The sequence below is a fragment of the Spodoptera frugiperda genome, chromosome 30, assembly GCF_023101765.2.
Source record: "Spodoptera frugiperda isolate SF20-4 chromosome 30, AGI-APGP_CSIRO_Sfru_2.0, whole genome shotgun sequence".
NCBI lineage: Eukaryota > Metazoa > Arthropoda > Insecta > Lepidoptera > Noctuidae > Spodoptera > Spodoptera frugiperda.
In genome coordinates this window covers 1,957,366-1,976,240 of record NC_064241.1, presented here as the reverse complement: position 1 = coordinate 1,976,240, position 18,875 = coordinate 1,957,366, and the positions used below count along the sequence as shown (strand labels likewise).

Sequence of the window (18,875 nt, the reverse complement as noted above, 5' to 3'; positions counted from 1 at the left end):
GGAGCAGGAATAATAATTTTACTACTAAAAAGAGTGTTTGGCAACTATTGTATTGTATATAACTATTTACTTATATCATAATCTTGACAATCCAAATATAGTTATTAAATTAAATATTTCTGGCACAGAAATTGTGTTAAACATATTTTTCGTTATCCGCAGCCTGACTTCCAGTCATCTCAGCAGAACATCTACCAGACCCAACAGCAGGGTGGTTACCAAGGTTCTAACCAGCCTGGTTACCAAGGTTCTCACCAGCCTGGTTACCAAGGTTCTCACCAGCCTGGTTACCCGGGGTCTCACCAAGCTGGTCATGGGCCCGGTATGCAAGGGGCTCAGGGTCACGCGACCGGAGGAGCAGGTCCGTATACTGTGGAGAGTATGCGCGTGGACTTGCGCGACATGACTGCGCAACGTGACACTGCGCTCGCTGAGTTGCGCGAACGTGACGCCAGGATACAACGCTTGTTGGGAGAGCTTCAGGGCTTGGTGAGTTTAATGGTGGTTCATTATTGTTATAAATTGGGTGTGCTTGCTGTTTTGATCTAGTTTGCGTAACAGATAAACAGACAAGGCTATATGGATGAATTGAAAATACGCTATGCCTTATGATTTCAAAAACGTCAACCACTGAATTAACTAAAAATCATGGTTTACTCACGTAAATTAATCAAGAAAAGTTCAAAGAAACTCTTCTTCTAGGGACTCCCCTATGTGACTCGAAACTAGTAGAGCTTTTCTCCATTAATTTACGTGAGTAAACCGTGATTTTTTGTTAATTTAGTATGTCTCACAATAGTTATTATAAAAATATTAACCACTAAAGTTGTGCCTATAGTTAACAACGAGACTATAATATCTGTTTGACCTGTTGAACAGAATTTAAGGTGAATTAGATTCCTGAGTGAAGTTTCGTAAGCAACCATATTTTTACAGTGAATGATTGCCTAACTCTTGAATTGTTTACTATCCACTACGATCTCCTTACTAAAACGTAACGTAAAAACGTCACTAAACTACTACACCTTAAACTAGGCTACTAGGGTTTGTAATCGGAATTTAATGAAAGGATGTCATTCAGGTTTCAGTAAAACGAGGATACTACATTACTACCTAATAGTTTGCGTGTTTAATGTCTATTGCTAGATTCCGTTTTAGGTATTGGTGTTTTGCGTAACATCAATTAGGTACTAGAAGTCGTGGGAAGTGCAAGCGTTATACGCTAAGCTCGTAATTTCTAGGTATTGTGTTTAGTAAACAATAAGAACTAGATTTATACAAAGACTACTACCACTACTAGTCTTCGCTATAGTATTCGAATTCGGTAACCTTCGCTAGTGAAAAAAAAACGATAAAGCTAATGTTTTGTCAGACCTTTTTATAAGTAAATACTGAAGACGTAAAATAATCACTTCTTTCACCTCATAGACCAACGTCTATAAATTTAAATCACTTACCTTGATCGAGAGACAATATTCACAAAAAGAACTTTAGTTAAATATAAAGTTCGAGGCTATCGATGAAGACCTATGTATCTTGAGGCCTGTTTAGCAATTAACAATAGAGGACTGCTGTACATTATTATAGCAGGTCTTTCGTCATAGTATTGAGTATACCTAATAAAAGGATATTGTGACCTGGTGTAAGTACTACTGAATATATGTCCCCCGCAGGAGGAGCGGTGCGAGAGCGCGGAGGCGTCGTGCGAGGCGGCGGGCGTGATGCGCGCGGCGCTGGAGGACGTGGCGCGCGCGCTCATACACGACTCCGACGCTGACGTCGCGCCCGCACATCCCGCGCACGCACCGCATCTACATCTACACGATAGGTGATACGACTAATATTTTTATGACCTTCATTCATCTATGAACTTATCTGGGTTTAAAAGCACTTCAGTTAAAGAGAATTTTACTATACATCTGGACATTTGTAAGAAAAAATAGATTCCTAACAAAGATATATTTAAATTTATAAATTACTGCAACATTTGTTTAAGTTCCTTTAATTCATTTAATCGTATTTCAGATCTCCAAAGCGTATTACTTCATCCGCCAACGCAACAGCATTCGCCGAGAGCACAATATCGGCCGTACAAGCTGCACTTCACAAGTATCAGATACAAATACATGAGTTACAAGTAAGTATTCATCATGCCGATATAATCTTTATTAACTTTAAATTCCTTATTGACCAGAAAAAAGTTCCAACTAACTGTTTACATGGCGGTTTCACTTCAAAACTATTGTTAATTATTATTTTTTTGTGTACAGCAGTACAGCTTTATCACGTTATTGTTTGAAAGCTAGCTCAATTACTTTCATGACATGCCAGTGCTCATAGTCATGATCGGTATTTAGTATTATGAGCAGTAAAAGCATAATGGATTTAGAATGTCTCAGGAGAGTTAGGAAAATAACAATAAAACTGTTATTGTGCTTTCCAGGTAAAACTGCAGAACACTCGCGAACAACTGACGACTTGTAGGAAGCACGGCGAGGCGGCCGACCTTAATGTCGCCTCTCTAGAGAGTAAGGTCCAGGATCTACAAGGTATGTTTATATGACTATGGCAATGATAAAAATATTTTTAAGAATCACCTAACCTATTGTACAAGCTCATTTTGTTCTTGTTCTACGAAATGACAACTTAATGCTTAAGGATTACGTGCTAAATTCCTAAAGCGTTATCCAATTTTTGACCTAGCAAAAAGGTATTCTACATAGTACTCTAAATAGACTCTTAAATGTTAAATATTATAAACAGGTAAACTAGACCAAGCCAACGCCGATCTTCATCAACTCTTGCAAGAGAAAGAGTCCATGCAGAAGACGGTGGAAGCGCTCAGGATCGATAAGAACAACCTCGAGAGGAACCGCGTCGAGATCAATGCTATGGTGAGGTTTTACACAGGAATTTCAAAATTAATTTTAGTACAGCAGCCGGCTCGAATAAACCAACCAATCAGGGCGCCAAACGCGCTTTCGATTTGATTTATTTTAAACGTAAAGCAACTACTAACTAGTGGTAAGCCTATTGCCATCAATAGGCTCACCACCTATTTCATAGGATTTACAACATATATTGTGAAAAGTGGGTGTACATTGAACAGTGGCATTACTGTCATAATGTGCACCTTTGCCTACCCCTTCGGGGATAAAAGGTGTGACGATATACATACATGCATACATACATACATACATATATGTACTTGAACTTACCTCTCTTGTGTGATTTGAACTTGTCATATAGTTCAATTTCTATTCTTAATTTGATTTTTACCAATATTTTTACAATTTTAATACAAGAGATCGATGCAGGTTTCATATTGATAGACACACCAAGTGTGAACCCATTTTCTTACAAATATTACAAACAAACTGAACGTGGAAGGACGTTCAAAATTTTAACACATAAAGAAATTATTTATGACCATATTTCATTTTTTTTAAAACAATACTTAAACCTACTACCTATCTTCATATCCCCGCTGAATATTTCAGGTGGAATCTCTAACATCAGACTATGAGAAGCTTCAAAAGATCAACTCTCGTCTAGAGAAGGCTATAGAAGCACTGGAGAGTGAGAAGAGGAACTTGAACGACGAGGTGGACCATCTACACCGCGAGGCGTCTAGCAGAGAGGCAGTGTTGAGGTGTGTTTCATTGGATTTTAGGTTTTATGTTAAGTGGGATACAGGTCAAATTACGATATTTTGTTCTATTAGTAGATTTAATACCATAAACATACCATACTAAAGTATATTCTGTATTGCACAGGGCCGAAGAAGAACGTGCCTCGCGGCTCCGCTCGGAGCTGGTGACGACCAGGGAGGAGCTCAACAAGACGGCGCTGGCGCGGGACTTGCTCGACCAACAGAAGATAGAAGCCGACGCCATACTCTCGCAGATGGAGAAACATAGGAGTTAGTACATTCTTTATTACACAGTTGCATATAAGCTTACCACTAATTATGCCTAAGTTGAAATCATATACATTGGTTATTCTATTCAACTAGTAATTATGCCATTTTTCTAGTGAGGCTGTTATTCTTTGAAGGCACTCCTTCCAAAGATCACAGGCATGCCTATTTGAAAACGTGTTTTTTGTATCCTCATACTTCGCCTGTTGCGTTTTTAGTTCCAATAAGCAATTTTCCAGAGTGCCCACGACACCAGGATCCTGCCCTACTTTACCATTAAATATTTTGGGATTAGAAAAAAAAATAGAATAATAATTCTATACTGGAGCCATTGGGCGCACAATAGTAGTAAATAGAATTCAATAGTAATCTCAACCGTTTTTGTTTAGGTGACTTGGAGATAGAACTGGAAAGGACTCTTATGGAGAGGAGTGATCTGCAAGACCTCGTGGAGAAATTGGAAGCCGCCGTGAGGAACCTTGAGAGTGACAAAAAGAAGTTGCATGAAGATGTCAAACATGTAAGTAGAAAAATGTCTTTTTGAAAAATGTCAATGTGAAAAATATTTAATAAGATCACCTACAGTACTTTACTTCAGTTTGTTATTAGTTTGTTGTGCGTCTAGGAGAAAAAAATTCACTTAAATTACGTCCTACTTTCAAATCAACTAAGCTCATGAAAAATGGTCCTAATCTTCATGCTTAACAGGCGGAATGCAGATTTCAGTTCAAAATGTTCAAGTTTATTAGAAGTCTACTACAGAGGTCTTTACTAGAGGAGTTTACTAGAGGTCTACTATAGTTCTGCATATTTGATCTTTCTAATGTGTATTCCGAACAGTCAAAACTAGAAAGCCAGCCGCATGTGCCTTCACTAAGTACAGAAAGCACCCTAACTGCTTCAATCGGGTACGATGACTGTCTTGTATTAGGGATTGTAAATTTCATATTGTAAAGAAACGCAGTCAGGTTTTATAGTTTTTTAAATTACCTTTTTTTTATTAATTAAATACTTTTTCCCCGCAGTTGGAAGACGAGAAGTCCAACTTATCAAGCCAGTCATCGGAACAGCAAGGAGATCTGAACTCGTTGCGCAAAGAGTTACTGGCAGCTGAACAAACTAGGATGGAACTCGAAGCTGACAAGGCGTCGCTGTGTGAGAAGATCAAGTTCCTTGAAGGCGAGAGAGATAAAGTGGAGTTGGAGTTGAGACAGGTTATGAGGTACTTAGAAAAAGCTTTTTAAAAACTGAATATAAAGAATGAGACATGTGTCATAAGCAACTTACTAAATAAAGTTCATTTTTATATTTATTAGGCTAGTCAATTCTAATTATAGTTGCGCATAAAGATGACTAAAGGTAAGCGTCCACAGGCCCGTATCGTACGCATTCCGTATGACGTCATCGGTACGCATCGCATGTAGGCATTGCTGATGATGCGGTCCGTACGATGCGGATCAGTGGACGCAGTTGTATAAGTTTCTATACAAGACAAACTAAAATCCGTTGCGTGCGTACGATGCGGGCCTATAGACGTAATGATAGTAACGAGTTTTTTCTGTTTTAGTTTCGTATTGGCATTTCATAACTTAACTACGTTTTATCATCACTATGGCAAAATATGTATATACCAAGTTATTCTATTAACTAATGATTTCACTCAGGGAGCGTGGCGAGCTAAGCTCCCAGCTAACAGCAATGGTTCGCAAGAAGGACACTCTGAACGAAGAGATCATACGTCTGCAACAACGACTGGAGCAGGCCAATGAGACCATCGGCAGGATTAACCGGGCTTTGGAAGACCATGTCAAGGATGGGGAGGATAAACAGGTAAGGAAACAGATATATAGATAGATAGATAGATTCATATTTATTGTACACCATTATTAAAAATAATACAAAAAAGAAACATTAAAGATATGCACAAAGTCGGTCTTATCCCTGATAGTAATTAAATAATAATAATAAAAATGGAAACAACGCGTTTCCCTGTGTCATTGGTGATTTCATAATTATATAGGTACATCATATTCATACTCAGGGCAGCAACAATTTGTAGATGACAGAAACAGTTGTACCAGCATTCAAAATCTACATTATAGTTAGTTGTAACACTCGATATCACGAACACAATAAAGAAAATTAATTTGATATTACAGCCTTTACGATTGCTAAGTTTTTTTATGATATAAGCCGGTAAACGAACATCACCTGATGGTAAGCAATCGCCACCGCCCATAAACGTGAAGTGATACTTTGACAGCTGTTTTTTGCACTAAACTTGTATTTAGCCACAGCAATATCCAGTTTCGAGTCTTACTTAAAAACTGATACGCTGTATCTTTAATCTTCTTCAGATCCTGATAGACTCCCTGGAGAAGGACAAGCAGCACCTACAGGAACAGCTGGCGGGAGTACGGTCGGAGAAGGATGCCCTAGAGGCCGTGCTCTTCGACACTGCCAACTTGCTGGAGGACACTGACAACAAGAGGAACAAGCTCGAGCATGAGCTGCAGGAGACGCTGGTGCAGCAGGAGAACTATAAGGGTAAGTGATATTGTAACCTGGGTGTCTTCAAGTCTTGAGTAAATATGTTGCTTATAGGGTAGGCGTGCTTGAGAGTTGGTCGTTCTATAAATTGAATAGTTTCCTTAGTCAAACATAAATTATTTGGATTTTTCAATACTATAAAATATCCAAAAAAAAAATCACACTTTCATGGATTTGATAATCTACTTAATTTTCGATTTTTTCTTCCATGAACTTCTTCTAGAATAAAGTCTGCTATTTGACGTAAAAGTCTGATGATGTCATAACGCATTAGTCATTTGACCTTGGGAAAAGTATTGAATTTGACTAATAGGAAAAGTAGCCTATTATTGATATTACCAGTTTAGAACCGATTCCCATGTTTCAGAAGCAGGTGCATTAACCATTCAGCCATCCACTACCTTAATCACAATTAAAACAAAATAATCTATTATAACCTTCAGGTCAAATCGCCCGTCTGACTAAGGACCTGGAGAACAGTGAGCGCAAACTGCGCGACACTCGCAACTCCATGTCGCAGGCGTCGGGCAAGAAGGAGGCCGAGTACCAGCAGATCATCACCAACATCAACCGCACCACTGCTGAGAACATCACCAAGCTTAAGGAGGAGAAGGTAAGAAATTGTATGATAGTGGAAATTGCTTAGAAAGATTTTTATTTTAGCCGTATCAGTGAACTGAATTATTAGTATGATAGACGGTGCAAAACATAATATTAACACGTGGTGATGATTGATCGCTGTTAAAAAACTGTTGAACGCTAATCCTTCGGTAGTGCCTGTTATCTAGTACCTAACATATTTTAACACCTATTCTAAACTAAGAGCAGTAATCCGATCAATCAACTGCATGGTTGGCGTGGTAGCTGGGCAACTGGCTGTCGCGCAACGTGTAACTCGTTCGATTCCCGCACGGAGCAAACCTTTGTGTAATCAACAAATTGTTGTTTGGGGTTTGCGTATTTGTAAACGCAACCACAACACAGGTGAAAATTATAGTGTATGGGTAACGTATGAAAATCGACAGTCTACTATTATGTACATCCTCTTGGAAAAATCTGCCGTAGGTGTAAAGTAGAAACAGGAAGAAATTAAACTTACTCAGTCTGTAATATGGTTTAGTTATTAAATAAGCACTTTTTACAATTTCTTTACAGGAACAACTCCGCCAAACACTAGAACATAAACTAAGTCAGACTATAGCAGCGTTGACGAGCGAGAAAGAGTCATGCGAGGCTAGCGCGCGCGAGAGAGAGAAGAAGCTACTCATAGCTCGGGACCAACTCATACTGCAGCATGATGAAGCCATGCTGAGGGCTGAGAATGATAAGCAACAGGCGTTGTTGATGGGTGAGTTGGGAATAATAAGTATTATTATTCAGAAAAAAATAAAAAATATTTAGGAAAAACTAAGTGAATTTAAAGGTGTTGAGATGGTCAATGCGCAACGTCTATTATATACCAGAAATGATTTCTGAAGTCGAAATAAAGATACTGCACCTCCTAGTTAAGTTGGTTTTTCTGGGCATTTAGCATTTTGGTGTTTGCAATAAGTTAATATATAAGTTAAGAACCAAACAAATGTTGAAAACTTTTACATTAATAAAGTTGCAGTCGTCATCTAAAAAAATAACTGATTCAAGGCTAATTGACTAGTTTTAAGCTACGATTAGCTCCTATTGTGGTTTAAAACTGGCCGGGTATCTTAATTCGTTACGTGAGCAAGCTCTGATTACTATTTTGTTCATTAAACAAATCCATTTTTATTTCTTAGCTCATCAAGAACAGCAAGCCCTACTGGAGCGTTTGGAAGAAGCCAAGCGTGCGTTTGACTGCGAACAGAACAAGTTGGAGCGAGTGCGGCGGGACGCGCATGCGCGGGCCGAGCAGGACCGGACTTATGTCAACCAACTTAAAGACGAGATGGCCGCGCTCAAGACGAGGCTGGAAGAAGCTAAGTTAGTATACTTACTACTTATATTGTTTTATAAGTTTTTAAACTGACATGGTCACACTAACACTAGTATTAGAATATCGGAAACTCATAAACACAAATAAACATGGTAAATATCCCGCATCAAGTTCTAATATATTGTTTTGTCTACCATTTTATTTGTGTTGGAGATTGTATAAAATTCCTTTCTAAAGTCTTGTTTTAGTGCTTAGTGTGAAAGCTAGTCGTAGGTTTAGGATTGAACCTGTGGACCTATTATTATCCTCGGCAAGTATCACTCAAAGCAAAGGTTTACGCCTCAAAGGGGGCTATAATATTTATATAGTTAAACTTGACTACTATAGTAAATAATATCTACTACATAAGCAGCTCCATGTGTCTAAATATAGGCTTTGTATCTTATTATTCTTCTTGATAATCTGTTGTACAACGCCAAAATCATGAAAGGCACCGACGATGTGACGATACTCCTAATAGGTTTACAACTATTTCATCTATCCAAAAGAGAACCTACAACCCGGCTCTCCTTCCTTACTAAAAGTAAACAGACATCTTCCTACTACAACTTTGTTTTCCTTTCTTCCAGGGCTACAGCAGAAGACGAGTGCGCCCGCTTCGAGAACCGCATCAAGGAGTTACACCTGGAGAAGGAGGCCGTCACGCGCGAGTGTACGGAGATACGGGCGCAACTGTCGCTCGCTGAGGACAAGTACGACAACGCGTACGCGCAGCTACAGGATACCATGAGGAAGTTGAAGGAATGTGAGTTGATGTGTAGTCTATGAATTTTATAGCGTTGCGTTGTTATTAGTCACAAGATAACAAGACAGATAGACAAGTAGCTGTTAAAAAAAATAACGTAAAAAGACAACTAGGATGGGTTACTAAAATATTGATTCAACGTTCGTTACTCTAAATATAGATGTAACTTTGTTTAAATGTCCACGTAAGATGATTATTTACGAATTAGTTACTGTGAATAATTTTAGAGATTTGAATTCGGTGTCTTAGAAATTGATCTTATAAAGCAATCTAATTTATTTCTCACACAACTGTCAAATTGAATCTTGTCTGTCAGTCATTTAATTATTTTGGGCCGAATACAGTAAAGTCAAACTGCCGCACTCAGACATTTAATAGTTACTTAAATTACGCCTTAGTAAAGATTTTGTTCTGAAAACAATTGCTAAGGACTGGGTTAAGTAACCATTAAATGACTCTCAGTACGGCGGTTAGTTTCAAAAAGTGAACTCACAGCACAAATAATACAATATTAATAACACAGAAAAAATTATAAATATTACATGGGACTTTAACACAAAAATGGTGAAAAGTGCGTGTACGTTGTATAGCGGCATTACATGGCGTAATGTGCACCTCTGCCAACTCCTTCGGGGATAAAAGGCGTGATGATGTTGTGTGTAAAAAATTATAAATATTAATCCTTGTCATTATTATTCCAGTGGAGAACGAAGCGGACAGTCTCCGCAAAGAGCTGACGGACGTGCGTCGCCAGCTGACGAACTGCACGGCGGAGCGCGACAAGTACAACAGTAGCTGCCGCGAGCTCAGGGAACACGTCAAGCGGGCCGAGACCGAGCGCAGGGAGGCCGCGCGCGCCAGGGACGAGGCCTACCACAAGATTGCAGGTACACTATTGTCTCTTTGTAACGATATAATCCGCTACCGCCTCCGCTTTCGCTTATATAATGGGCCGACGACGGTAATTACGCTACTTAATACGTCACCTATTATTCTACATCGAGCATCAAGCGGAGCTTACAGAATCGGTGCCCACGCAGTCAATACAATATGAACGAAGAGACGGGACCAAAGGGCAATTTAAAAATTGAACTTCAAGTGTCTCTTCAATTTAATATTTTGAAAAACAAACATGTCACCACATCTATATCAAAAGCGTTGCTTAGATGACACGTGTATAGAAAGTATTGGTGAACTATATACATACATAATCTCACGCCTGTCTATGGGGGTAGGCAGAGGACAAAGACAAAGGAACGCAAATTTCTAAGAATCTTACATACCTCTTTCGCTTCATCAACAGTCATCAGTCTTTTCATGCATGTTCGTCGATTAAGGTATTGGTGAACTATAAACACAAACATACAACATAAAATATTGGTTGTTAGGGAAAACTGTGGTATGGATAAAAGAACTGACTAAAACAAAAAATATTTAAATTTAGGTTATTTTTGTGAATGGATAAACGTTTTTAATAAAATAACAACTCAATTTTGTAATATTGTTTCCAGGCTTAGAAGAGAACCGCACAACCCTCGATCTAGAGTTATCTCGCGTTCAGACAATGTTGAAGGAGAGTGAGACGGGAGGTGAACACGTCACCCGCGAGCTGAAGGCCACCGAGAACCAACTCAAGAGGGAACGAGCTGCTTTGGAGCAAGCCAACCATGATATCAAGGAGTTGCAGTCTAGGTATGTGGAATGAGTGTCTATTTATTTTGCTGCCCCTATTCCATTTTAGGATATATTGACATGACTCTCGAAATTCTAGGAGTTAAAATGTTGTTTACCGATGTTTTTCTTCTTCATTAATCACTTGTGAGATGATTAAATTAATTGTGTTTTACTTCTAACTCATGTAAATGTGCATCCAACTGTAATCCAACTGTATATTGGATATTTTCTTTCGCATTCTTTCCATTTACCTACTAAAATCTATGAGAGTTGGTTGGGACTTCGCACAGAATTGGAAGTAGATTGATTTTTGACATTACTTTTATAGACTTTTTGTCAAAAATCACGATTCATCCACAGATTTAGTATACATATTAATTATTAAATGAAGATAGGAGAGTATTTAAGTGAAAATATGTGTGGTAATCAGACTACAGAACGAGTGCGAGGAGCGCGAGCGTTGCGCGGGCGACGCGGCGGCGGCGCGGCGGCACGGCGCCGAGCTGGACGCGCTGCTGGCCGCCGCGCGGGCAGACCTGCAGGCCTGCAGGCAGCGCGCCGCGGACCTGGAGGAGGCCTGCCGCGCCAGGGACCAGGTACTACACCTACACTATTTTCTTATTTCACTTGTTATATATATTGGTAACAATTTAATGTTATTCTCAGTACGTAATTACCTGCCACGTGACACAGAGGCCGTGAAAGATGTTTGTTGATTTTTAAAATTCAATGACAAACCCAACTTAATTGTCATCACACTTTCTTCTTTCATATCAATTTTTACACAATCCTTATATTTTTTTCATTGTGTTCAGGAGTTAGTACTTCGCCTGGAGGACTGTCGGTCCAAGGAGCGTCGACTGGAGGAACTCAAACATAACCTCGAGGTGTGTCTCGCTGACGCTACGCAACAGATACAGGAACTTAAGGTCTGTACATATAAACACTATTGATCAATACTTTAAATAATGTAATGAAACTATCGATATTTTTGGGAATATGATGTTTGGCTATTTAAAATCGATAAAAATAGGATTCTTCGATAATTGAACCCACCGGCCGGGTTACAATCTGAAAGGTGGACCTGAAACTTTTATTAATTTTAAATTATGGGTAGCGGATGAAGAATTTGTAAAGTATATTTGCGTGTGCATATTCTAAGCAGTATCGGAAGAAATAAGCACGTCTATCAAGTATTTGAGTGAAGTATTTGTCCCCCAGGCGCGACTAGGCGGCAGCGAGGGCCGGTGCCGCGCGCTGGAGGCGTCCCTGTCGCAGTGCGAGGCGGGCAGGCGCGAGGCGGAGGCCAAGCTGTCGTCCATCGCGCACGGGCTGCGGCGCGTCTGCGGCGTGCAGCCCGACGGCTCCGTGCACGCCGCGTCCAGGAAGCGACTCGCCTCGCCCGCGCGACGGTACAGCCCGCACAGGGGTACGTACTGCCTCTAGCTTATACCTATACACTAATACTACTAGCTACTCTCACGCGGTTAAACCCATTTTTTTCATGGTATAAGTCGGTAAACGAACAGACGGATCACTTGGTGATAAGCAATCGCTGCCGCCCATGGACACTCGAAACACCAGAGGCATTGTTGGGGAAACGTTGGAATTTGAAAAGGGGATAAATGGGATTTGCGATAACATTACCCATATAATGACACACAACGCAAGCGTTATTTCACGTCGGGTTTTCTGTGAGGCCGGGGTAACGCTACGCTTACAATTAAACATATTAAAATTATGTTTGATTGCGAAAAAATCCCTTGAATATTTCAGGTCGTGATCACTCGGAGGATCGTAACGAGATCATAGACGTAGATCCCGAGCTCATCAAGAAGGGAATGCGCAACCTGATGCACGATGTGTGCCAGATCGAAAGGGAAAAGGTACATATACTGTGAAGTCTTGTGTTTGTGCTGTGGTGTATCAGACACCATTATCTGCTTTATTATTGACCTAAAATCTAGAATGTAAATAACATGTTCTTTCCCACTAGCTTGAATTAATTGCTAATGTATTTTTCGAGGTATAGTAACCTAACCAAATAAGGCCTATGCCCCAATAAAGCCTATTTTGAAAATTTCCCTCTTCCCGATGTCAAATGGTCGCCAAAGTTTGTAGAAGTGTGCATGCACATTACTTAACTAATTTGAGCACAGCAAGCAACCCGTGCCGCGATGGCGCGTGGACGCGTGGAACCTACAGACGAAAACAATCACGACGTGGAGCGCACTTTAGTTTTTATAAAATTCGAGTAGCGTAAACTGTTAGTATTTTTATATTTATCAGTATACGACGTGCCGTGTTTTGTCTATATGACAATTATACATTTAGCCATCTCCTCACATTAGTGTAATAGCTATAATATCTGTGTATTTCATATAATCGTTGTTTTCTTTACCTATGTGCCATGCCCTAATAAAGCCTACAAAAAAACGTGTAGGCCTTATTACGGCATAGTTGTTTTTCAGTAATTTCATAGAAAACGGATCACCAGCTTCTGTCAAAAAGAAAGCCAATGGATTTTGCAAAAGATAGAAAACGCTGTTAAAATGGTAGAAAGGGGTAAACGGGGTGAATAGATACAGAAAAGGGGTGAATGGATATCGGGAAATTCTTCATAGTATCTATTTACCCTTCGAATTTTATGTACCCTGTTTTACCCGGTAAGCTGCTGCAGCCAGATATAACTTCCAAAGAAGTACGCATCATCTAAAGAGTGGTTTCCACTACACGAAAGCTAGGTCGGTCGCTAAATTGGCTACAGAACAAGAAGTTATTCTCATTCGTTTGACTGATGCTGGGGTACCGATGACTTCAAAGATGTTACTTGGGTATTACATGATGAGAAACTCGTTTAGCCTGATGTATAATGACCAAAATTAATTAATAAGATCTCATTACATTTATTATAAGCATTGACAAAGTTTTGTTATAATTAAGTAGTTGAATACTTACTAGTTTTTATTGAGGCCTTATTAAGACATAGGGTTCCCAATAAGGCCAAAGTGACACTTTAGTTATTTGTGTATACAAAATTGTAATTTTTGTTTCTAAAGTCATTTTGATTCCATTATTACAAAGTTTAATAAATAAATATAAGATTTTGAAATTATCAGCCCATTGTCATTTTAAACCTACGAGCTAGGCGGTAATAAAAATAAGGTAGGTCTTATTTGGTTAGCTTACCGTACATACTTAAATGATTTATTTTATATAAAATACAATGAGTCCCGGTATCACTTGAAATTAATAGAGCTTCTCTCGAACCTTTCATGCATATACCGTGTATTTCAACACTAGTAACATTCTGTGTATATATAATTCCAGGACGACTACAAGTCGCAGGTGAGCATGCTGAAGAAGCAGCTGAAGGACGCGAGCGAGCAGCAGGGCAAGGGCGACAACAAGCTGCACTCCGTCACCACCAACCTGCGCGCGCTGCAGGAGGAGAAGGCGCGCCTGCAGACTGCATACGGACAGAAGGAGGCGCAGATTAATGCACTCGTGAGTTTATTTTAATAGCTAAAACCCTCGTTTATTTTGGTTTACTGAACAAATTAAGTGTTATCTAAATAATATTGTAAATTCGTAAGTTTTGTAAATTTGTGAATAATATGTTTGTTGTGCAATCATGTCAAAACGGCTAAAGGGATCGGGATGAGATTAGAATCCGAATTAGTCTGGAATAATACATTTTTTATCGTATATCGGTAAACAATCTTACGGATCACCTGATGTAAGCAATCACCGCCGCCACTATCTTAATAATATAATAATATTTATCAACCTAGCGAGCTACGAGCGCCTAGCTTCACTGACAGACAGACTGACGGACAATTCAATTTGACGTTTCAAAAGTGCCTTATTTAGGATTAATTGAAATAAATGCTTTGACTTTGACAAAAAAAAGGGTAGTTACAGTTTTTCTTACAAATTTAGGCTGACAGTTTTCTTATAACACAGAGAATGAGCATCTGCAGCCGAACTAAGCGTGAGCCTGTATCTCAGCTTACAGCGCCATCTTAAAATTACTTGTTTATTTCAGAATGAATCTGTACAAAGTAAGACACTGGAAATCAGCAACTTGCGAGACAAGATCACAAGTCTAGAGGCAGCGCTGTCGGCAGTCACTGAGGAGAAAGTTCAAAATGAGGTAAGAACATGAACATTAAAAAATAAAGCAAACATTTTCATTTGTTGTTTATATTTGACTAGCTACTTCCGCGCGGTTTCACCCGCTCTACTTGGCTCCTATTGGTCATAGCGTGATGTTTTATAGCCTATAGCCTTCCTCGATAAATGCACTATTCAACACAAAAATAATTATTCAAATCGAACCAGTAGTTCCGGAGATTAGCGCGTTCAAACAAACAAACAATCAAACTCTTCAGCTTTATAATATTAGTATAGATTGAAATTTTGGGACTCACATTCAAAAGTTAGTTAAATCTGTGTTATTTTAATACGATATTTCATTGACAGAACAAAGGAGACAATCTTCGAGTACAGTTAGCTGAACGGGTCCAAGAAGTCGGACAACTCCGTGAAGCGCTTGCGGCGGCTGAAGGTACGTGTTGAATTATTTTGCAAACTATTAACCTTTTTTTGAGGCAGGAAAATCATCCAATGACTTCTCCCGCCTTGGTCGAGGCGAAAGGGAGTGTCAGACTCTTACTGACTAAAAACCACCCCGCTTTTCGAGCCGGAGCCCCGGTAAACCCGCTAGGTAGTCCACAGCTCTGGATCAGGCATCAGCCCTTCTGGGCCCCATCTGTGGTGGTCTGATGGCTCAAACTATTATCCAAAGGTCTAGTTTTCTTTAGGTGACTTATAAGGGAATTAATGCAGTATGTTAAAGAATGGAAGAATTTAGTGCAACAATCTTATTTCCAGGTCGTGCGTCTCGTCTGGATGTACGACGCGCTCAGTTAGAGGGCGACGTACAAAGAGCTGCCGTCGCGGCTCGGGACAGAGATCAGGCATTGAAGGTAAGAACTTCTTTATAATTAGTACTTAACTGAATCGATTTCTATTTAAGGACGAATCGGATTCGATTTGAAAGCTAACTCAACTTCTACTAAAAGTCCTTAAAATTGATATATCGATTTAAGACCACATTATGTAGTATGTTTGATCCTACGCATAAACCAACGGTTGTCTGGAAGTTTGAGAATAACACCACAATTAATTTTCTATGACAAAAAACATTTATTCGATTTATGCGTATTGTTTGATTCCATAATACATAATGTATTACATTTAATACACATCTGCCAAACTACCAACTAAAACACCACATTATACATTACAGAAACTACAAGAGCGATGCGAAGGCTACCAACGTACTATAGCCCAACTAGAGGACCGCTGTACTTCCCTCAAAGGCACCGTGGAACAACTGTCCACTGCACTGCAGAAGGCCGCCGCGGCCGAGGCAGAGCTTCGGTCAGAACTCGGCAAAGTCACCAGGCAACTCAATGAAGCTAAGAATAATGAACATAATGCCGTTGATAAGCTGAGGCAGATACAGAAGAGTGTGTGTAAGTATTGCTTTTACTCAAATTATTTATTGCATTCATGAGTAGGTACATAGATATTACATTAGCAGATTAGTTTCAACATGAAATCCGGTTAAGGCACGGGAACATACATAATGACACAGTATGCATCAAGTCCGTTGCTATTATAAGCTTAACACAAATTACTTGTTAGTCAAGTTACTTGTGGATTTGGGTCACAATAATACGATTTAACTTATCCATTCTTTGTAAACACTCATCTGTCATTTTACTGTCTCTTCATTACAGATTTTTATGAACAAAGTCCCTTTAATACTATGGACAAGTTGTTGTATGACACGAAATACTATAAAATTTTGAAATAGATCTTCATTTGTATTTGCCCAATGGATTGAAAGATTCATAATTACAAACATATTTTTAAATTCTAAGATTTGACTGTATGCTAAGATTACATTATTATAACAAGCAGTACTTTCGCTACCGTCATTTACCTCACTTTTAACTCGTTATGACTGTCACAACTGGTAACAATATCTATAAATAACTTCTATTCAGCGAGCTGTGAAAATGAGCGGCGAGTATTGACGGAGAAACTGGAGAGTGCCAAAGCAGCGCTCGGGGAGATGAAGAGGATGAACTCCTCGCTGGAGGACCAGGTGCACAGGCTCACCAACCAACTAGCCAACCTTGAGGTGCAGAGGTATGTTCAACGAAAATATTTACTTTTTTGTTTATACTGGTCAGCTACGGAGTAAATTTTTACTATAGTCCAATACATTAAAACTAGTAATTGATATTTAATGAATTTGTAGCTTTTGTGTTACTAGTTATTTCGATCAATTACACAGATTTCTTAAGCAGTGTCTTAACCATGAGTCTCTTGTAATAATACCTTATAGAATTTTAAGATAAATTGGAAACTTACTAAACCAAACTATTAAGCATATCCCCATTATCAGAAGCTTATATACGAAATTTTGGATATTTTTTTGCTTTATTATTGTTCCCATAACTTGTATGACTTTTTGTTATTAACAGAAACTCATTATGGGCTTTAGTTATGCTACACCTAACCTCACACCATTAATCAAACGCTTTTAATCTCTTTAAAGGTCCGCCTTCGAATCCCAACTACGTATGACGACATGGGACGGCAAAGAAAGCAACAGCGACAGTGAGTTAGAGAGAGAGTTACACCAACTACAACGAGACCGCGCGGAACTCAAGTCCAAGTGCGAAGTACTGCAGGACACTGTACGCAAGTTGGAGGCCGAGCGACGCATGGTCAGACCCACGCTCAGGAGCAAGAGCCACGATAGGACTGAGAAGAGCGTCTACTATTCTGATTTGGACTCTGGTAAGTTGAATTTCACAATCATTAGCCTTTTAAGTGGCCACTGCTGGCCAAATGCCTCTTCTCACACGGAGATGGTTTGAGCATTAATCATCACGCTGCTTAATGCGGGTTGGCATTATTTGAGCACGTTACATAAAAATCGGAAAGGGATTTCAAGCTTTTATTTTATTAGCTACTAGCGACCCGCCCCGGCTTCGCACGGGTGCAATGCTGATATACTAAATACGCTACAGAAAAACTGTGAACGTTGTTTATAAAAAAACATAGCGGCCCGCTCCGGCTTTGCACGGGTTTAAAATATGTAACTCACTGAAAAAATGATAAAATCAATCCAGTAGATTTGATTTATTCATTTACTGCCCGTAGCCCGCACGCGATTTTGGAGTACTTAAAACAATTCCCCTTTCCTTATTTATAGGCACGCTACCGCCGCGCCGCGTCGCCGTAAACGCTACGTTCCGCAATTTTTAAATCTGTACATCTTCAAAAATATTGATTTAAATCAGATGCTGTAAAAGGCCAAATAGATCTATATTAAATCAACAATGTATTTAAGGTATTTAATTGGATAAGGATTAATGCTGTATTGGTTAAAATCGCTTCGAATATTAGTCATTATTTGTCGTAAAAAGTAAATGACAAAAAAATGTTATTGTGGGATATCCATAAGAGATAGACATATACCATCGCGGAGTTTTCTGTAGACCTTTTCATTGTGTACAATACTTAGTATATTATTTTGATAAATCTCGTAGGATTCAGCCTGCGTTTGCAATGTAAGCGGAAAAAAGTAATTATTTGCGACATCACATTAGAAACCTCAAAAATAACAGTATTTGTCTACTATTTAATGGATGATGTTATACATAAAAACCTTCCTCATGAGTTACTCTATCTATTAAAAAAAATTGCATCAAAATCCGTTGCGTAGTTTTAAAGATTTAAGCGTTCATAGGGACAACACACATGACAGAAAAAGCGACTTTGTTTTATACTATGTAGTGATGTATGAATGTATGTATGGGTGTGAAGTATACCTTGTCTAGTATAATCTTGCCACTAAATTAAACAGATATCTTTGATCGTTTATTAATAGTACTTAACATATTTCATAGTAATAGTACCGTAATATAGCA

At 39.1% G+C, this 18,875-nt stretch overlaps 1 protein-coding gene across 2 annotated transcripts in view; it reads left to right on the top strand.

Annotated features, from left to right (window-relative positions):
* The window catches only part of LOC118269639 (rootletin), a 50,749-nt gene that overhangs the window by 23,078 nt on the left and 8,796 nt on the right, over positions 1-18,875 (top strand). For both annotated transcript variants that reach the window (XM_050706994.1, XM_050706995.1), the window contains exons 7-34: positions 163-489; positions 1,674-1,828; positions 2,026-2,137; positions 2,444-2,549; positions 2,764-2,894; positions 3,501-3,652; positions 3,777-3,922; positions 4,309-4,439; positions 4,945-5,141; positions 5,584-5,749; positions 6,277-6,466; positions 6,913-7,082; positions 7,625-7,817; positions 8,242-8,425; positions 9,008-9,183; positions 9,885-10,070; positions 10,695-10,875; positions 11,288-11,453; positions 11,673-11,786; positions 12,079-12,286; positions 12,634-12,743; positions 14,188-14,364; positions 14,906-15,013; positions 15,343-15,427; positions 15,754-15,848; positions 16,172-16,400; positions 16,938-17,082; positions 17,495-17,739. In XM_050706994.1, coding sequence (XP_050562951.1) covers positions 163-489; positions 1,674-1,828; positions 2,026-2,137; positions 2,444-2,549; positions 2,764-2,894; positions 3,501-3,652; positions 3,777-3,922; positions 4,309-4,439; positions 4,945-5,141; positions 5,584-5,749; positions 6,277-6,466; positions 6,913-7,082; positions 7,625-7,817; positions 8,242-8,425; positions 9,008-9,183; positions 9,885-10,070; positions 10,695-10,875; positions 11,288-11,453; positions 11,673-11,786; positions 12,079-12,286; positions 12,634-12,743; positions 14,188-14,364; positions 14,906-15,013; positions 15,343-15,427; positions 15,754-15,848; positions 16,172-16,400; positions 16,938-17,082; positions 17,495-17,739 — 4,585 coding nt within the window. The remainder of the gene's footprint in view (positions 1-162; positions 490-1,673; positions 1,829-2,025; positions 2,138-2,443; positions 2,550-2,763; positions 2,895-3,500; positions 3,653-3,776; positions 3,923-4,308; positions 4,440-4,944; positions 5,142-5,583; positions 5,750-6,276; positions 6,467-6,912; positions 7,083-7,624; positions 7,818-8,241; positions 8,426-9,007; positions 9,184-9,884; positions 10,071-10,694; positions 10,876-11,287; positions 11,454-11,672; positions 11,787-12,078; positions 12,287-12,633; positions 12,744-14,187; positions 14,365-14,905; positions 15,014-15,342; positions 15,428-15,753; positions 15,849-16,171; positions 16,401-16,937; positions 17,083-17,494; positions 17,740-18,875) is intronic.